Genomic DNA, 15,954 nt, shown 5'->3' on the forward strand with positions numbered 1-15,954 from the left:
TGACATCAGTTCTGTCTATTTAACATTCATTAACTTGATTGCAACAAATTATAATCCCTAAGTAAATATTATTCTTTCATATTTTATACCTTTACATTTTTATACATAGGCTTACTTTACTATCACCTCATGAGCATTGTAGGCATATGATAGTAATTTAATCACTGTACAGGTATCTAATTTCTAAGTAACAGTGTTAAAACTGATGTTTACAGTTCAGCATCGTTGATGCAGTCCATTCTCCCTTGAATTTCCTCTCTGCTGAGCCTTCAAATCTGCTGTTTTATGTTTAATCCAGTGGTATTCCTTACAGATGGGCAAAAGAGACAGTGTAGGACTCAGTTTCATAGTTTCATTAGACAACACATACCTCTGATACCATTCAGGGTTATCAATATGTAAATCTAATATAACAGCAGAGAACAAGATCAGTAAAAAAAAAAAAAAGTCCTAAGAGACAAAAATGTTTACCACATTAGAATTTCAGTTTGATTGTGCAGACTGCAGAACCAGGGCCATCGCTAGCAGGGGAAAGGTGGTGATGATTCTAGGGGTCCCTGGCCCCAATTGTATAAGATTTCTGGCTCTTGCCATTTAACATGGCTAGATTATATTTGGCTATGGAGATTTAAAAAAAAATTGTTTAAACATGGGTCTTTGTTCCTTCTTCCTTATCCCACATAACCATCTTAGGGCGCTTTCTTTTCATTGTCACCTTTAACCTCTTTGGAGTTTCTAAGTCACTATTCTTTTTACAGTCACTTTGGAACCATATGTATTTTAAAAAGCAATGTACAAACAAACTGAAACTGAAATATCGTTCAGCATATTTCACTCTGTATAAACAAGAAATCATGAAACACTGCACATTATTCATTATTCTATACCATTTTCACATTTGTATCTAGAACACTGGTAACGGAGACCATCTCCCTGGAGTAAACTAGCATGTGATTACTGTTAAGAACAATGATGAAAATGATCTTTCATCTGGTTAATGGCTCAGCAACAACTTCTCCCAACAGGTGATTTCCAGTGTTCTGTAAAAAAAAATCCGTAAAATTTACGGTAAAAAACCGGCAGCTGTGGTTGCCGGAATTTTACCGTAAAAAATATGGTAGCAACATTTTAGGTTTTACGGTTTTAACTTAAATTTACAGTTAAATACCATAATTTCATTAACTGTAAATCTGCTTTCACCACAAGGCATACTTGCAAATGCTTATTTACATTAAAAGGATAATTACAGGTTTGATACAAGTTAAACTCAATCAATCAATTACCCTAAAACGACCTTTTCTTTCAAATGTAAAATAAAAATGTTTTACAGTGAGGCACTTACAATGAAGTGAATGGGGCCAATCCATAAACATTAAAATCCAGTTTCAACAGTATAGAAACAAGATGAAAACAATGTGTGAACATAATTTCACTTACTAACCTTGTCTTTGGAAATGTTTTCAATTGATTAAAATGACTGTAAAAATTCCAAAAACAACTTCACAGCTCAAATAACATGTTCTGACATAAGAATTCATGTAAATGCTTTTAAAAAATGATCAGCTTTATATTTGTCCTTTTAAATCTTACAAAAAATGGTCCCATTCACATCCATTGTAAGTTACTCACCATAATGTTGATTCCTTTAGGAGGAGTCACAATAATTTTTCATGTTGAATGAGATTATCTTAACATTCCTGTAAGGCATTTAGCAGACACAATTATTCAGAACTACTTAAAAAAAAAAGTGCTTTAGTTTCAGATGTGAGACTGCCATGGTCAACATTTAAAAAAAAATCCTTATTTACAAATGGTTTTGAAAGTAGTCAAAAATATCAATAATATAACAGATAAAATGTAGCCCAAGATGAAATACAACATTGACTTTTCACACTCATAATACTGTTAGGCTACTGAATCACATAAAAACAGCGTGTGTGAATCTTAGTCAGTCTCACTGTATCCAATACAGTGGGGTTTCTTCTGTTTACTCATGTCTGCCTATTGTCCACGGCACACCCTCTGTCCCTGAAGACAGGAAATAATCCATGTTATGCAGATGAATGCCCTCCTGCTCCTCTTGCTAAACAGGAAGAAAGTGTTGCTGGCTGTGTTTTGGAGGAGACATCAGAGACTTTCCCTCCTCTGGAAGCTGCTCGGAGGGAGCAGGAGCAGGTAGAGGCCGAGGGGAATGAAGGAGGAATGCAAAGGGCAAAGTCTGTTTTCCTATTCTAGACATGAAATGCAGCCTATACCTGATAAGACCCAAAAGCAGAAAGTAAACGGGGGTAAATATGAGGACTGAATGGAGAAACAAAGAAGCAGACTTGGAACAACTTTTTAAAAGACAAAAGGATTTTCAGATCTAAGCAATCACTAATTATATATTAAAAGATGGAACATTTGAAGAGTTTTACCTGAGTAAATAGACTGTGAACATGGGGAGGACTACAAGAAAACACAGCCCAAAAACACATGACACACACAGCCACACTGAAGCATATTCAGTATCATCAGCTCCATCTTTTGCCACTGAACCTGAGAGGAAGCGTGAGTGAGGACAGAGGTGAAATGTCACAGAAGGCTGAAACGTGTGGAAATTACAGCACATTGTTAAACTCCAAACATATTATGGTGACCATTTCCTATTTTGACTTTCCAGTAAGGTGCCACATTCATTTCCTGTCTGCTTTCATTATAGAATTAGCAGATGTGTGAGTACCAGTACCTGAAGGAGAACAATAGGGCCTTTCACACCGCGGGAACCTTTTCATAGTACCAGAACTAATTGTGGAGAATCGTGTTACCTTTGCTTTCTTGCTCAGACGTACCTACACCAGGGTCTTCTCCAGATCCTCCTGAACCTTCAGGAAACATCTCAAAGGGCTCCTGAAAGACAATTGAAGAAATAATAAATATAAAGGTTTAAATATTTTAAACAGGCATGTAGAGATATGTCAGTGTGTTTATGTATTATATTTTGTTGAATGAACTCACCAAAGTAATGCTCTCAGAGGTAGTATTCGTCTCAGGAGCTATGAAGAAACGCAAACAAACATTTCAATATTCAAAACATTTTTTTAGGGTGAAAACAAATGGTTGTCACAACCTTAAAGCTGTTGTTTTGCTCGTCCACAGCAAAACTGTATAAGATATTAAAAGGTATTTTCAGACTATTCTAAATGTGTCTTTACACAGACTGTTTAATGCTGCTTGGTTGTGGCATGAATGCATTTACACAGTAATAATAACTGTATACCATGATAATAGGGGCTTAAGTTGATCAGAGCAGGCATAATTCAAGCTGGCCTTTAAGCAGCCACAAAGCAAACTTATTTTAATGATGTAAAAGTGTATTTTGTCTTGTTCTTGAATATTTCATACTTTAAAACAAGACAACAACTATTCTATATAGTTATATGAATTATATATATATATTTTTTTGTTTTAAGTGTTGGTCCTAAAAGCTACTACTAAAACGGTGGGATATAGATGTGTTACAATTCTTGAGTCTGGAAAAAAATAAGGCCAAATTTACGTCGGTAAATTGATTTTATGTGATGACCTTTCATAAATTATCTTCAAAATAAGTTATTACTTATTTTGGTTGAATTAATGCAGATCAGTTATTGTTTTTATGATTTATTAATGTTTTTTAATGTACATACACAGTGTAAAGCACAAGAATCTTTTTGTCTGTACACATGTAGTGTTGTCGGCTGTGTTGGTATGTGATTATGTATGTTGTTGAATGCTGTACAAAATAAAAACACAAAAAAGGTACTACTAAACAGTGAAATTGGTTATAAAAAAAAAAAAGAAGAATTGAAAATAATTGCATTCTTCGATATTTACAAATACTAATTATAAACACTAAACTTAATGTGATGTGAAAGACTTCAACTAAATGGGTCTCTATTTCTGAGCAATTTTTGTGGTTTTTAAGTTCAACCACTGTTAGTCTAGTATCAACCATTTGCAATTTTGGATGTTTGTTGCAAAGCCCTGCCCTTTTTCAGATCTTGCCCAGTTGATTGAAAGCTTAAAGGGATAATTCGCCCAAAAATGAAACTTTTGTCATTAATTACTCACCCTCATGTCGCTCCAAACCCGTAAGACTTTCATTCATCTTCGGAACACAAATTAAGATATTTTTTGATGAAATCCGAGAGCTTTCTGACTCTCAATAGGCATCAACTACTACGTTCAAGGCCCAGAGAGGTAGTAAGAACATTGTTGAAATAGTCCATGTGACATCAGTGGTTCAACCTTAATTTTATGAAGCTACGAGGATACTTTTTGTAGGCAAAAAAAAACAAAAATACTTTATTCAACAATTTCTTCAACGTGCGTTCATGAGAGTACCACATTCTTTGCGCACAAAAAAGTATTCTTGTAGATTCATAAAATTAAGGTTGAATCACTGATGTCACATGGACTATTTTAACAATGTCCTTACTACCTCTCTGGGCCATGAACGTGGTAGTACCATTGCTGTCTATGCAGGGTCAGAAAGCTCTCGGATTTCATCAAAAATATCTTAATTTGTGTTTTAAAGATGAACAAAGGTCTTACAGGTTTGGAACAACATGAGGGTGAGTAATTAATGACAAAAGTTTCATTTTTTGGGTGAACTAACCTTTTAATGTCCAACAGACAATTAGATGCTTTCCCCAATGCAAATAGTGTAAATGATGTTCTCATAGACTCCCAGTAAAGCACAGAATCTGGACAGGATGTGTTTAGAGCCTCTTATCTGCTGAACACTGATCTTTGCTCTTAATACAATATGTATAATGCAATAATACAGGTATGTGACAAATACACCAAATATTTAAAATACACCAAAATTGAACTAATTTCTATAAAACAATTAAAACAAGTTTTACAGTATTAGAAATTACCATGTATTTTGTTACCTGTCCAACTGACTGCATAGACAGCGTCAGTCCAGTCACTCCAGACGCCGTCAAACTCATCCTTGGCCCGGAGCTGCACTTCATACTGAGTGTGTGGCAGAGCATCATAAATTGTCCAGGACACGTGTCTGTCCATCCTGTCATATATCAGCACTGACTGGTACTAAATACACACACACATAAATACCATTGTGCCATTGTGCCATTTCAAGATTTATACATACAAGCCTTCCCATTTTACCTGCTCTGCGAGTTGTGTTCGGTATCTCAGATCGAAATGCAGGGCATAGAAGCCATGCTTCCAGGAACTGGGATAAGACCAGGATACTTTAAGCATATGCTTCTGGCCCTCAACTGCTCTCACCACCACCCGGGTCGGAGGGTCTGGCTTAACTACGGAGAAAAATATTTTTGTTTCACAAGCACATTGATGGTGTTTTAAAAGTGTAAGCGACTAATCAACATCCCACAGAACAGGAAAACACAAGCACTCACTGATGTCATGAAGCTTGAAGCTGAGGTAAGGGCTCGTGGCATTGCCTGCTGTGTTAGACACACACAGTTTTGCCACATGGAGAGCTCTGTCACCCTCCTCCACGTGAAAAGCACACCAACAGCGGGAGCGGGAGAATGAACAAGGCACGCGAGTGACGTTACCAAACAATCTTTGTAGAGAGAGAAGTGCACAGGAGAGATCAGATGATAATCATAATTAAAAAAAATAAATAAAATTATTCAGTTATTATTTACATAGGTTCCATATGTTATTCTGTATATTTTTCATAAAAAAAACTTTAGAAATCTACAAATATATTATACATTTATTTAAATACTTACATAAACACTGAGTCATTTATTCATAAAGTGCTGACTGCTGCTAAATGCATACACTCACTCTCTAATAAGAAGGAGGTAACACAGTGGCCGTGGGGTTACTGGATTTTTGGATGTCCAATCACAGCGCACTTTACTGGTGTGAAACTTCTTGTAGCAGTTGACAGTGGGTCTCTCTGGGGGCACTGTGAAAAAAGTGCAAGGATGTGAATTTCTTCTCTGTGTATCTGTAAATCATTTGTCAATATGCGTGTGAAAGAAGGTCCTCACCCCCTACGCTGATTCTGAATGTGGAAATTAGTCTCTCTCCTCTGTAGCAGCTGTAATTCCCAGCATCTGCCCAGCTGAGATGTGGCCGTCTTAAAATCCCTCCCCTTTCCACTCCAGAATGCAATTGTCGTCCATTGAGAGTCCAGCGTGTTCGCTTTTTGATGCCTCTTGTCACCCTGGACCTTTCCTCTTCATAATCATAGTCCTCATAATAGTTCTGATGAAAATCCGTCCCCATGGTGATATCGAAGACCTCTTCCTCCATTCCAGTAGTTTGACTGACAGCACGCAAAACACGTCTAGAAGTGGTTTGTTCCTTTCTTATGGTTACAGGTGGTTTAACTGTAACTGTTGTGGCCCCTTTAGCTTTGGAATACATACCAGAAACAAACTTTTGGTATGTCTCAGTTGTAACATTTCCCTTCATATTGGTTAGCTGTGTAGCATTAGCATCACCTGTTTGGGATGTCCAGCTGACAGTGATGTCTTCTGTCTGCTTGTTTCTGTGTTTTTTATTTGTGACACTGGCCGAAGCCAACAGCACACCGTCCACAGAGACATCGCCTCTGCAGCCAAGCACACCATTGCTTCCTAACTTCAAGACCAAAACTCCAGGAAGGGGCTCTGAAGAAGATTCAAAACAGTTTTAGATATTTAATCACATTAATAATCCTTTACAAGATGTTTTAGTACAGTTTTTTACGTGTCATATGTACTGGTTTCTAGTACATAATATTCTAACTTGGGTGAGTATATACAGTACATTATACCCACAGTTCATAGCGCCGGTTATATATGGAACACAATTATGCAATGAACTGGTACTTTTGCTTTCACTTCCTTTTATTAAAATCCCCCAGGCTATGTTTTATTTAATTTTTTAATATTTGTATTTTTTTGTTTTAATATTATATTATAATTTTTTGAATATTTTAAACATTTTTATATTATAAATTTTTTGCATATCTTACATCGTTGGCACATCTGCACTTCGTTATTTCATTCAGTCAGCGACGCGCGCAGTGCACAAAACTGCGGTGTTTCAGCAATGATTGTTCTTAACGCCTCTGATTGGCCATTGCATTCATAAGCTCAACAGAATCGTGTGTGATTGGTTATAATGTAAAAACACGTCTGTCTCTGGCTCAGCGCCAGCCAGCGAACGCAGATTTGAATTTAGCAGCTAGTGATGTGTCGCACATCACACCCGTGTGATAGAATCAATTATAAAAAAATATCATTCGGCTTTTTTTGTCTTTTGGAAGTTGCATTCCAAATCCACTAGGCTCGAAAATCTGGCACGTGTCCCTCTGGCCTCTGCTTTTGGCTCTCAGGGCTGTAGGAAATAATCTCTCAATATTTATGTTGTTTGCTAACAATGTCCAAGAGTAGACATACATGTATCACAGAAGAATTTTTGTCTCTTTTTTCCCCACCGAATGGCCATTTCCACCACATCTCAAATTAAATATTGTGTTCGAGAACATTTTGTGGTAGAAATTAAATTTTTAATTTAATTCTTTCATATTTTTGTAGTAAAAAAGGACTTTTTTTTTTTTTTGCTTTTGTTTGGCTAATATCATAGTTAGCATTTGATGTGTCTGAAATACACAAAACTTTTGCAATTATAACTTGATTGCAATTGATAGGCCTAAGCACAATAAAAACTATTCTCATCAGAAGTTTTACATTAATCTTTTTTTTCTCCACGCATCACATCTTTCTATGCTCATACATTTTTTGTAGTTTTTGAAAAAAAACAAAACTGATAATAATTTTCGAACAATAAACATGGAAATTGTTTATTCTTTTCGCATTCATTATTTTAATATGTTTTTGTTTTATTTTATTTTATTTTAAGATTGAAAGCAGAAAAAAATAATGAATGTGAGGTAAAAAGTTTCCAAGAAGTTTTGAATGTGAACATTCAATATAAAAAAGGTCCCGTGATGAAAGTTTTTACACTAAATTTAACTTAATTGCTATTAATATTAGGCTATTCTTTACTACAAGCGCTCATCATTAACCATTCTGAGTCAGAGATTAATCACTCTGGCTACAGCCTAACAAGACCATGAAAGAGATATAAATCTGTTTTTTAAAGTCAAAATATACAATACAGGTCAAGAATAACTGATTAAGGTTCATCACACAAATTCAACCACAAATGAATAATTCTCAATTGTGTCTCGAAATGAAATGGTTTATTACCTTGTCGAGGACACAGCTCTTCTGAGGCAGACTGAACTTTAATCGCAGCTAATACACCGAAGAGAAACTTGAGTGTAGATCGGTTCCACATTATAAATTTATATTTCACTTCCAAAAAAATAAATAAAAATAAAATAATATTAATAATAATAATAATAATAATCAGCCACCAAAATATACAATATGGTAACGGGTCATAATGTCAACCCGTTCAGCAAGTTTAACGATGAAAATTTACATTTTCCTCACATCAACATTTCAGACAGCCTAATAAAATAAAGAAAATAAAAACCTTACAATTTAAAATGTTATTTAAAACTGTTACATTATTATTTGAATCATAGTACAGATCTAGGACAAAGCGTTAACTAAGCCTATTCGTTTGACAAAATATATTTTCAGTTGCGACTAGATTTCGATGCGGAGCTCGTTTGTTTGTGAGAGAGCCAGAAGACTGCAGCCCCTTCCTCTCCTCCCCGCACATCAGACTATCTGTTACTTTAACAAATCCGCTCTTGCGACACTGATGCACCTCAAAGACAAACAAGTTCCTATTTGACAAGGCAAAGACCGAGAAACAAACTAATTCTGTTTGGGGTCAGTTGCTTTAAAACATTACTACGTGACCCAAGACCTGCTATATCACTGAGGTTCGCCAGAATAGATCAGGTCTGCTGATAGTAATATAGCCTATATATATATATATACACTCAAAAAAATGCTGGGTTGTTTCAACCCAACTTTGGGTCAAATATGGACTAACCCAACCGTTGGGTTAAATTTTTACATTAAATTTTTAACCCAAAAGTTGGGTTAGTCCATATTTGACCCCCCCGGGTGATGCTATCCCACCAACAGAGCATAAAAAATACAGAGCAAAAAAATACTGCAACATGAAAATACAAACGACAATAAAATCAGAAATGGACTTTAACTGTCAGCGCTCCCACTTAATACAGACCGTCTGGGTTTCGTGATCCTGGTTCACGCGCCTTAATCCATGCAGGGCTTTTCAGAAAGTCAGCGCGCGCTATTAGTCTCAAGAGTGACAGTATGAGATTAATACATAATGTTTTTGCTCAAAACTCACTCTACTGTGACCTAATGCAGATATTACATATATCGAACAGTTTACAGTCTTTATGGGAATTATGATCATGCAATATTGACTGATGGATCAGCAGAGAATCGTATTTCTGCGAGTTATTAAGAAATGATGGTTCTATTCTATTTAAAGAAATATGAGGTAAACGTGTGAATACAAATCAGTGAGTTGAACTCTAGAACTGGATCAGCTCAATTCTTGAGTAAATCATTCAAACTTGTCTTGTGTCACTGAAAAGATCAGACTCAGCAGAATGAATCGCTCACAAATCGAGCATCACTATTTCCCTTGTGAGATAAGTATCATATGGCCCATTTTTATGGTATTTTATAAAAGTTTGACATCTTCAGTACCCATTCATTGCATGGAAAAGAGTGAGCAGAAAAATTCTTCAAAATGTCTCCTTTTGTTTCTCACAAATCATACATGATGATGAGCAAATTATGACAAATATAATTTTTTGGGTGAACTATTCCATTATAAATTATTTACCTTTCAAAAATTGTTAGACACACAGCCATGATCAGGTTTTTACTTGATTAAAATCATTTAATCATATCTATTTTTAATTTTTCACTAGGCACATTCACAAGAGTAGAGTCATACTATTTACTTCACAGACCATTTGGATTTGGCTAACAGACACTGAAACAGACACTATCCATAAGATGACCTTTAACCTCTTATTGCAATATATAAATGTCTGGATGGAAAAAAAATAACACCCACACATTTAGCTTTTAAGGCATGTAATTGTTACAACAGTATGAAAGCTAGGCCTAACTTAAACAGGGAAGAGGGCAAGTATGGAGCGCAGTATCTTCTCAAACATCTTTAAAAACTTTCTTGGTCTGTCTCACCCATTCACATCACAACAACAACGCCACACACACACTACTGTGTTTACAATCTTATTAGCCCATTTCCAGTTGGGCCATCTATCCATCACTCGCCACTGGAAGTTTCTTCTGCAATGGGAGGTGGTCCAGGACTACTGGAACCATTGATTCGAGCTCCGGTTCCCTTCCACACAAATGGTGCTTCCTAGAAGAAAGAATGAAAGGACTACTAAACAATTTAAAACATACGGTGATATGATCTACACTAGAAATGTGAAAAAAAAAATTTAAAATTCTGTCATCATTTACTCACCGTCATGTTGTTACAAACCCAAAATGACTTTCTTTCTTTTGCGGAACACAAAAAATATATTTTGAAGAATGACAGTTTTGGTTACAATTGACTTATAAGTCATACAGGTTTGGAATGACATGAGGGTGAGTAACTGACACTCTACAGAAAAAGATTTCTTTCCATTCCAATTTTTCTCAAGTATTAATAAAAAAATTTTATTCAAAGTTAAGTTTTTGGGGAGAACATGGATTTAAGCAATTTAGCCACTTTGCATTTAAGGAGAGTAATAATGTCTTGCCAGAGGAAATAATAATAAATAAATTGTGCTAATAACGTTTTAATTAAATAGCGTTGTGTACTATTTCAGAAATTATTCAGCAAATTCAGTTTGCCCTTAATTCCCCCTTGCAACCACAGCTATACTTTTTCTGTTCAACAGTGTGTCAACAACAGCTGCTTTCCCATCCCATAGTCAAGCTAAACATTTTTAGATTTTAGAATTTGTCCAAAGAACAGGCACTGAAAAACATGCAAATCAGTAAAAATGGAAAAAGAAGTGGAAAATCTGAAACAGCTAAGCTTTCAGATTTTAAACATTTACATAACCATTGAAATGCAAACACTGCAATAATAAAGGTATTGATTTGTATATTGTATTGTATTGTATATTGATCTCTATTTCTGTTTTATCACGTGATAGAAAGTCTAAGGCCTTCTCAAGCCGTACGGCTGATGCCATCAATGCCATCAAGTTAGCATTTTTAAACATTCGCTCACTAAAAAAATTAATAATTTCTGATCAATGACTTAATAACCACAAACAACCTGGATTTAATGTTTCTAAATGAAACATGGCTAGAAGTGCAACAGTCCTCAATGAAACAGCCCCTCCTAACTTTAATTTCATAAGTGTCTGCAGGACTGTTAGGAGAGGTGGAGGTGTAGCTGCTCTATTTAAAGATGTCTATCAATGCAAGCAAGTGTCATTTGTCGTTTACTTGTCTTTTGAATATCTAGGTATTGTGCTGAAAGGTGCTCCACCGCTTAAATTCTGAATCTTGCAAAATATCAGTGCTGGTACTACTAGATCTCAGTGCTGCGTTTGACACTGTAGATCATAACATACTTCTAGAGAGACTAGAAAACTGGGTCGGGCTTTCTGGGATGGTAATTAAATGGTTCAGGTCATACTTAGAAGGGAGAGGTTATTATGTGAGTATAGGAGAGCATAAGTCTAAGTGGACATCTATGACATGTGGAGTCCCACAAGGCTCAATTCTTGCACCACTCCTGTTTAGACTGTATATGCTCCCACTAAGTCAAAAAATAAGAAAGAACCAAATTGCCTATCACAGCTATGCAGATGACACCCAGATTTACCTAGCCTTATCGCCAAATGACTACAGCCCCATTGAAATACAAACCTAACAGACTATTCAGATCATTAGGATCGAGTCAGTTAGAAATACCAAGGGTTCACACAAAACAAGGGGAGTCCGCTTTTAGCTATTATGCCGCCCGCAGCTGGAATCAGCTTCCAGAAGAGATCAGATGTGCTAAAATATTAACCACATTTAAATGCAGACTCAAAACTCATCTGTTTAGCTGTGCATTTATTGACTGTGCTACTGTGTTACTGTGCTATGTCTGAACTGATTGCACTGTATTTGATGTATAATCATTTTCTATTTCTAACTGTTTTAAATTCATTCTAAATCAATTTCTAAATCATTTAAAAGGTTTTTAAGTTCCGTTTTATTGTTGTGATTTTTTTTATTATTTTACTTCCTTTTATGTAAAGCACTTTGAATTACCATTGTGTATGAAATGTGCTATATAAATAAACTTGCCTTGCCTATATTGTGTATTAATAATTATTATTTAAAAAACTGGGTTGTAAGATATTTATTTTTAATATTTTGAGTCTCTTATGGTTAACAAGGCTGCATTCATTTGATCAAACATACAGTATAGACAGAATATTGTGAAATATTCTAACAATTTAAAATAACAGTTTTCTATTTTAATATATTTTAAATTTAATTTATTCCTGTGATGGCAAAGCTTATTATTATCAGTTTTGAAAACAGATTTGTGCTACTTAATGCTTTTTATGGAAACTGTGATCCATTTCTTTTCAGTATTCTTTGATGAATGAAAGTTCAAAGAATAGCATTTATTTGAAATAGAAATGTCTTATAAATGTCTTTTCTGTCATTTTTGATCAAAGTAATACTTTTGTTCAATAAACCTATTAATATTTTTTAAAAGACTGACAATAATAGGGTTTTCCTAATTATTGGGGAACTGAGCTGAGACCACTACTATGTACAAAAGTGAGAAATGAAAGTGTTATTAATAGTTCTGCTTCCTGCCGTTTTTTCTCCTTGGGGGAAATTTTATTTTTCTGTCAATCCACAAAATTAGTTTTTGTGCTCCTACAGAATCAACCCTCTGCCCAGTGTTGTATAACAACCTACATTTGTGTATGTTTACTTGCATGCAGTTTATCTGTATACAATTTGTGCTTGAACTTGTTTTCAGATGTATATTTACCTGCACAGTTCGTGTACTACTTTCCCCAACCTCTCTTTCTGGACACCTAATAACACTGAGAGCGATATCATCAGGGCTGTGAGTGAGGACGGGTTCATTACATGCTTGTCCTGCCTCGCCTGCTGCTGAGGAAGACGTGGAAAGTGGTGGCCCTTGAGAGGAGGCGGCACTGTCTTCTCCGGTGGGCGGGGTGTTCTGTGTGCTGTTTGCGTGTTTTTTCCTGCGAAGAGTATCAATCCAACTGCTGCTGTGGCGAGAGGCGAACGTGGCGAGAGCCAGCGAGCTCAGGCGCATATTTTTTCCTGATGTGATCAGCTCGCCGAAGCCCTCCTGATGCGCAAACGCATAACCAGAACGTCGAGATCCGCCTCGCCCCAAGCGACCAAGAGCACTGCCACTGGCTACTCCAGCACCGCTCACTCCACGACCCACACGCCCACCAGGCTTCCGCTTTTTCTGCAGCACAAGTTGAGTGTAGCGCACCTGCAGAAAGACAGTGAGAAAATAATAAAGGGTGGGGATGAGTGTGAGGGGATAACCAGAAACTAACAAATGTGTCAAACTTACTGATGTGAAACAAATATGACCTACGCTATGAATCAGAATATGCAATAATCAACCAAACATTAGTATCCAACAATCAGAAACAAAATTTCAATGATCAATGCTTGGGACCATTTAAACATTTAAAATTTATTTTCTTATTTCATATATATATATATATAAAACATGCAAAGAAACACACTTAGACCATTTCCCTTTCTTCTTTTTTTGTCTAAGTTTTGTCTAATATAAGTCTAAGTTTTCTTTAAGTCTTGTTTTTAATGTGTGATACTGAATGTTTGATTGTACATGGATAATAACAAATTTAAAGATGGCGTACAATTTAGGACAAACAAACTAAGGTCACACACACACACTTACGGTATCTGAGAGCTGAGGTTTAAGATCCAGTTTGAGAAAGCGGAACGCAAGGACTGGAGCAATGCAGATGACGGTAGCCAGAGCAATAGTTAACCACACCACTGGCTGCCCGAGTGTGTTTCGAGCACTTCCTGTGGTTAACAAACACATGGCATGCACACAAAAACTAAAATAAGCCACACATACTCATACCACTATGTAACACACATTTGGATCAAGATAAAATACAAATAAGATATAATTTAAAATTACACAATTTAAAATCCAAATTTTTGGTATATTTACTATTCCTTGTATTTTCATTATTTATGTTAAAAGTTTATGTATTCATTTTTTAGATGACCTAATTTTCTATTTTAATATATTTTAAAATGTAATTTATTTCTGTGTTCAATAGCTTGTTTGAATAGATTGACCAGTTGTGCTGATAATTATTTATTTTTGTGGAAATCATGATTTTTTTCAGGATTTTTTGATGAAAGTTCAAACAGCATTTATTTGAAATATATATTTTTTTGTAATGCTGTAATGTCTTTGCTGAACAAAAGAACCAGATTTCTTCAAACAATGAAAAAAAATCTTACTGACCACAAACTTTTCAATGGTAGTCTATACTTAAACATTATTCATTATTTTTGTTTTTTAAAAACCTGAATATGGAGTAATGCTGTCTGCATTTCCAGATGTTATAGCTGATAAGTTGTGCTTGTGACAAATACTGTAAAGGCGTTATCAAATGTGGGTTTCTGTTTAAGATGGCAGCCACACAGTTGGGCCAAAGTGCTGACTCACCAAGGAAATGGAACTGCTTGGGGAAGATATTGAACAGAATGCTGGAGTGCATAGCGAAGAGGATAGTGAAGTAGGTACCCAAAGAGCCCCATATAAAGAAGTGATTTATAGCTGTCCAATAACCTGTGTCCAGAGCAATCTATAAACAATTAGCAAAAAGCTTGGGCTATTCAAAACCGTTCTAAAATTCATTGCTACTAGTATACACAACCTTAAACGAAAAATAACAAAATAACCGATATCTAAATCAACAAGCACTACTTAAATGCTAATGTTTAATATTGGACTCACTTGGACACTGACAACCATGACAAGGGCCGTTGCTGTAGTTACTGCAAAAGTTTGATAGTCTGCCAGTGGGACTCCATTGCTCTGTGTGGCGTGAGAGAGAACGCCGTACGGAATGAAGAAGAGAACCACAGATGTGTAGATTCCCTGCGCGATGCAGATGAAGAACTCTCGCTTGTTAAATAACAAGTTCAGCTGACCCGGCTCATACAGCTTTGGATACTCCAGACTCCTCTGTTCAGGAACATCCTGAGATATACAAGGATTGAGGTAGGAGTATAAAAGGTAAACAAAAATGATTCAGTATTTGGTGTGTTTTCTTTTTCTTACCTGATCGAAGATGCCCATGGCCAACACAGGCAGGGATGTGTATACGATATTGTAGAGAGTGATGAAGTACTGGTCGTAGACAGTCTAAATGAAAGAATCACAGTAAACTGAGCCAAGGTTATGACATCACCTCATGCATGTGACACCAGTACCTCAGTACTTGTTTATATTAGAAAGTGTCCAACATTCAGTATTTTTAAAACTACACTTAAAGTATGGCTTAAGGAAAATCAAATATGTGATCACTGACTTGGTTTTGTAATTTAATGGAGTATGATGTATATTGTATGTGTTGTATGTATTGTATTGTTTGTGACTTAATATTGTAATTTTGTAACAACATCCTGCCCAGGGACTGCAGATGCAAATTAGCTTTATAGCTAACTCTGGCACAACACTGTTGTTGTGCGTTGTCCCTGTACAAATAAATTGATGCACCAGCAGAAGTCGCTGCAGGAAGCGAAACTGGGAAAAGGAGTAATCTGATGCCAGCACAGCCTGAATCCCCTCCTGACCGCTGATGCCCACGCCAATGTGAGCTGCTGCAGAAGGAGAGAAACACATAATACATATATATATATATATATATAT

The 15,954-nt window shown here is 35.9% G+C and overlaps 1 protein-coding gene and 1 pseudogene across 2 annotated transcripts; both read right to left on the reverse strand.

Annotated features, from left to right (window-relative positions):
- Window positions 1-1,810: 1,810 nt before the first annotated feature.
- Window positions 1,811-8,381, reverse strand: LOC107723404 (uncharacterized). 2 transcript variants are annotated; one of them, XM_016531994.1, is made up of 11 exons: window positions 8,235-8,381; window positions 6,480-6,647; window positions 6,024-6,389; window positions 5,815-5,938; window positions 5,415-5,584; window positions 5,161-5,312; window positions 4,920-5,082; window positions 2,998-3,035; window positions 2,832-2,889; window positions 2,418-2,538; window positions 1,811-2,255 (listed from the first exon to the last, which is right to left on the reverse strand). In XM_016531994.1, exons 1-11 carry the CDS (start codon window positions 8,323-8,325, stop codon window positions 2,084-2,086), a joined length of 1,623 nt encoding a protein of 540 aa, XP_016387480.1. In that variant the 5' UTR covers window positions 8,326-8,381; the 3' UTR covers window positions 1,811-2,083. The 2 variants fall into 2 exon arrangements, with proteins under 2 accessions (XP_016387480.1, XP_016387479.1); XM_016531993.1 differs by having other exon boundaries at window positions 6,024-6,647.
- Window positions 8,382-10,278: 1,897 nt separating this feature from the next.
- The window catches only part of LOC107723571 (phospholipid-transporting ATPase ID-like), a 35,931-nt pseudogene continuing 30,255 nt past the window's right edge, over window positions 10,279-15,954 (reverse strand).

This window comes from Sinocyclocheilus rhinocerous, unplaced genomic scaffold, assembly GCF_001515625.1.
Source record: "Sinocyclocheilus rhinocerous isolate Xijiao unplaced genomic scaffold, SAMN03320098_v1.1 scaffold241, whole genome shotgun sequence".
NCBI classification, from domain to species: Eukaryota; Metazoa; Chordata; class Actinopteri; order Cypriniformes; family Cyprinidae; genus Sinocyclocheilus; species Sinocyclocheilus rhinocerous.

Bases quoted from the DNA above. Each gene is read 5' to 3' on its own strand.
- LOC107723404 (XM_016531993.1), bottom strand. From the start codon at position 8,325: ATGTGGAACCGATCTACACTCAAGTTTCTCTTCGGTGTATTAGCTGCG. The intron at 5,585-5,814 runs GTGAGTGTATGC...CTCTCTACAAAG, and splicing joins TACCTCCTTCTTATTAGAGA to ATTGTTTGGTAACGTCACTC. The intron at 5,313-5,414 runs GTGAGTGCTTGT...TTTTCTCCGTAG, and splicing joins CTTCAAGCTTCATGACATCA to TTAAGCCAGACCCTCCGACC.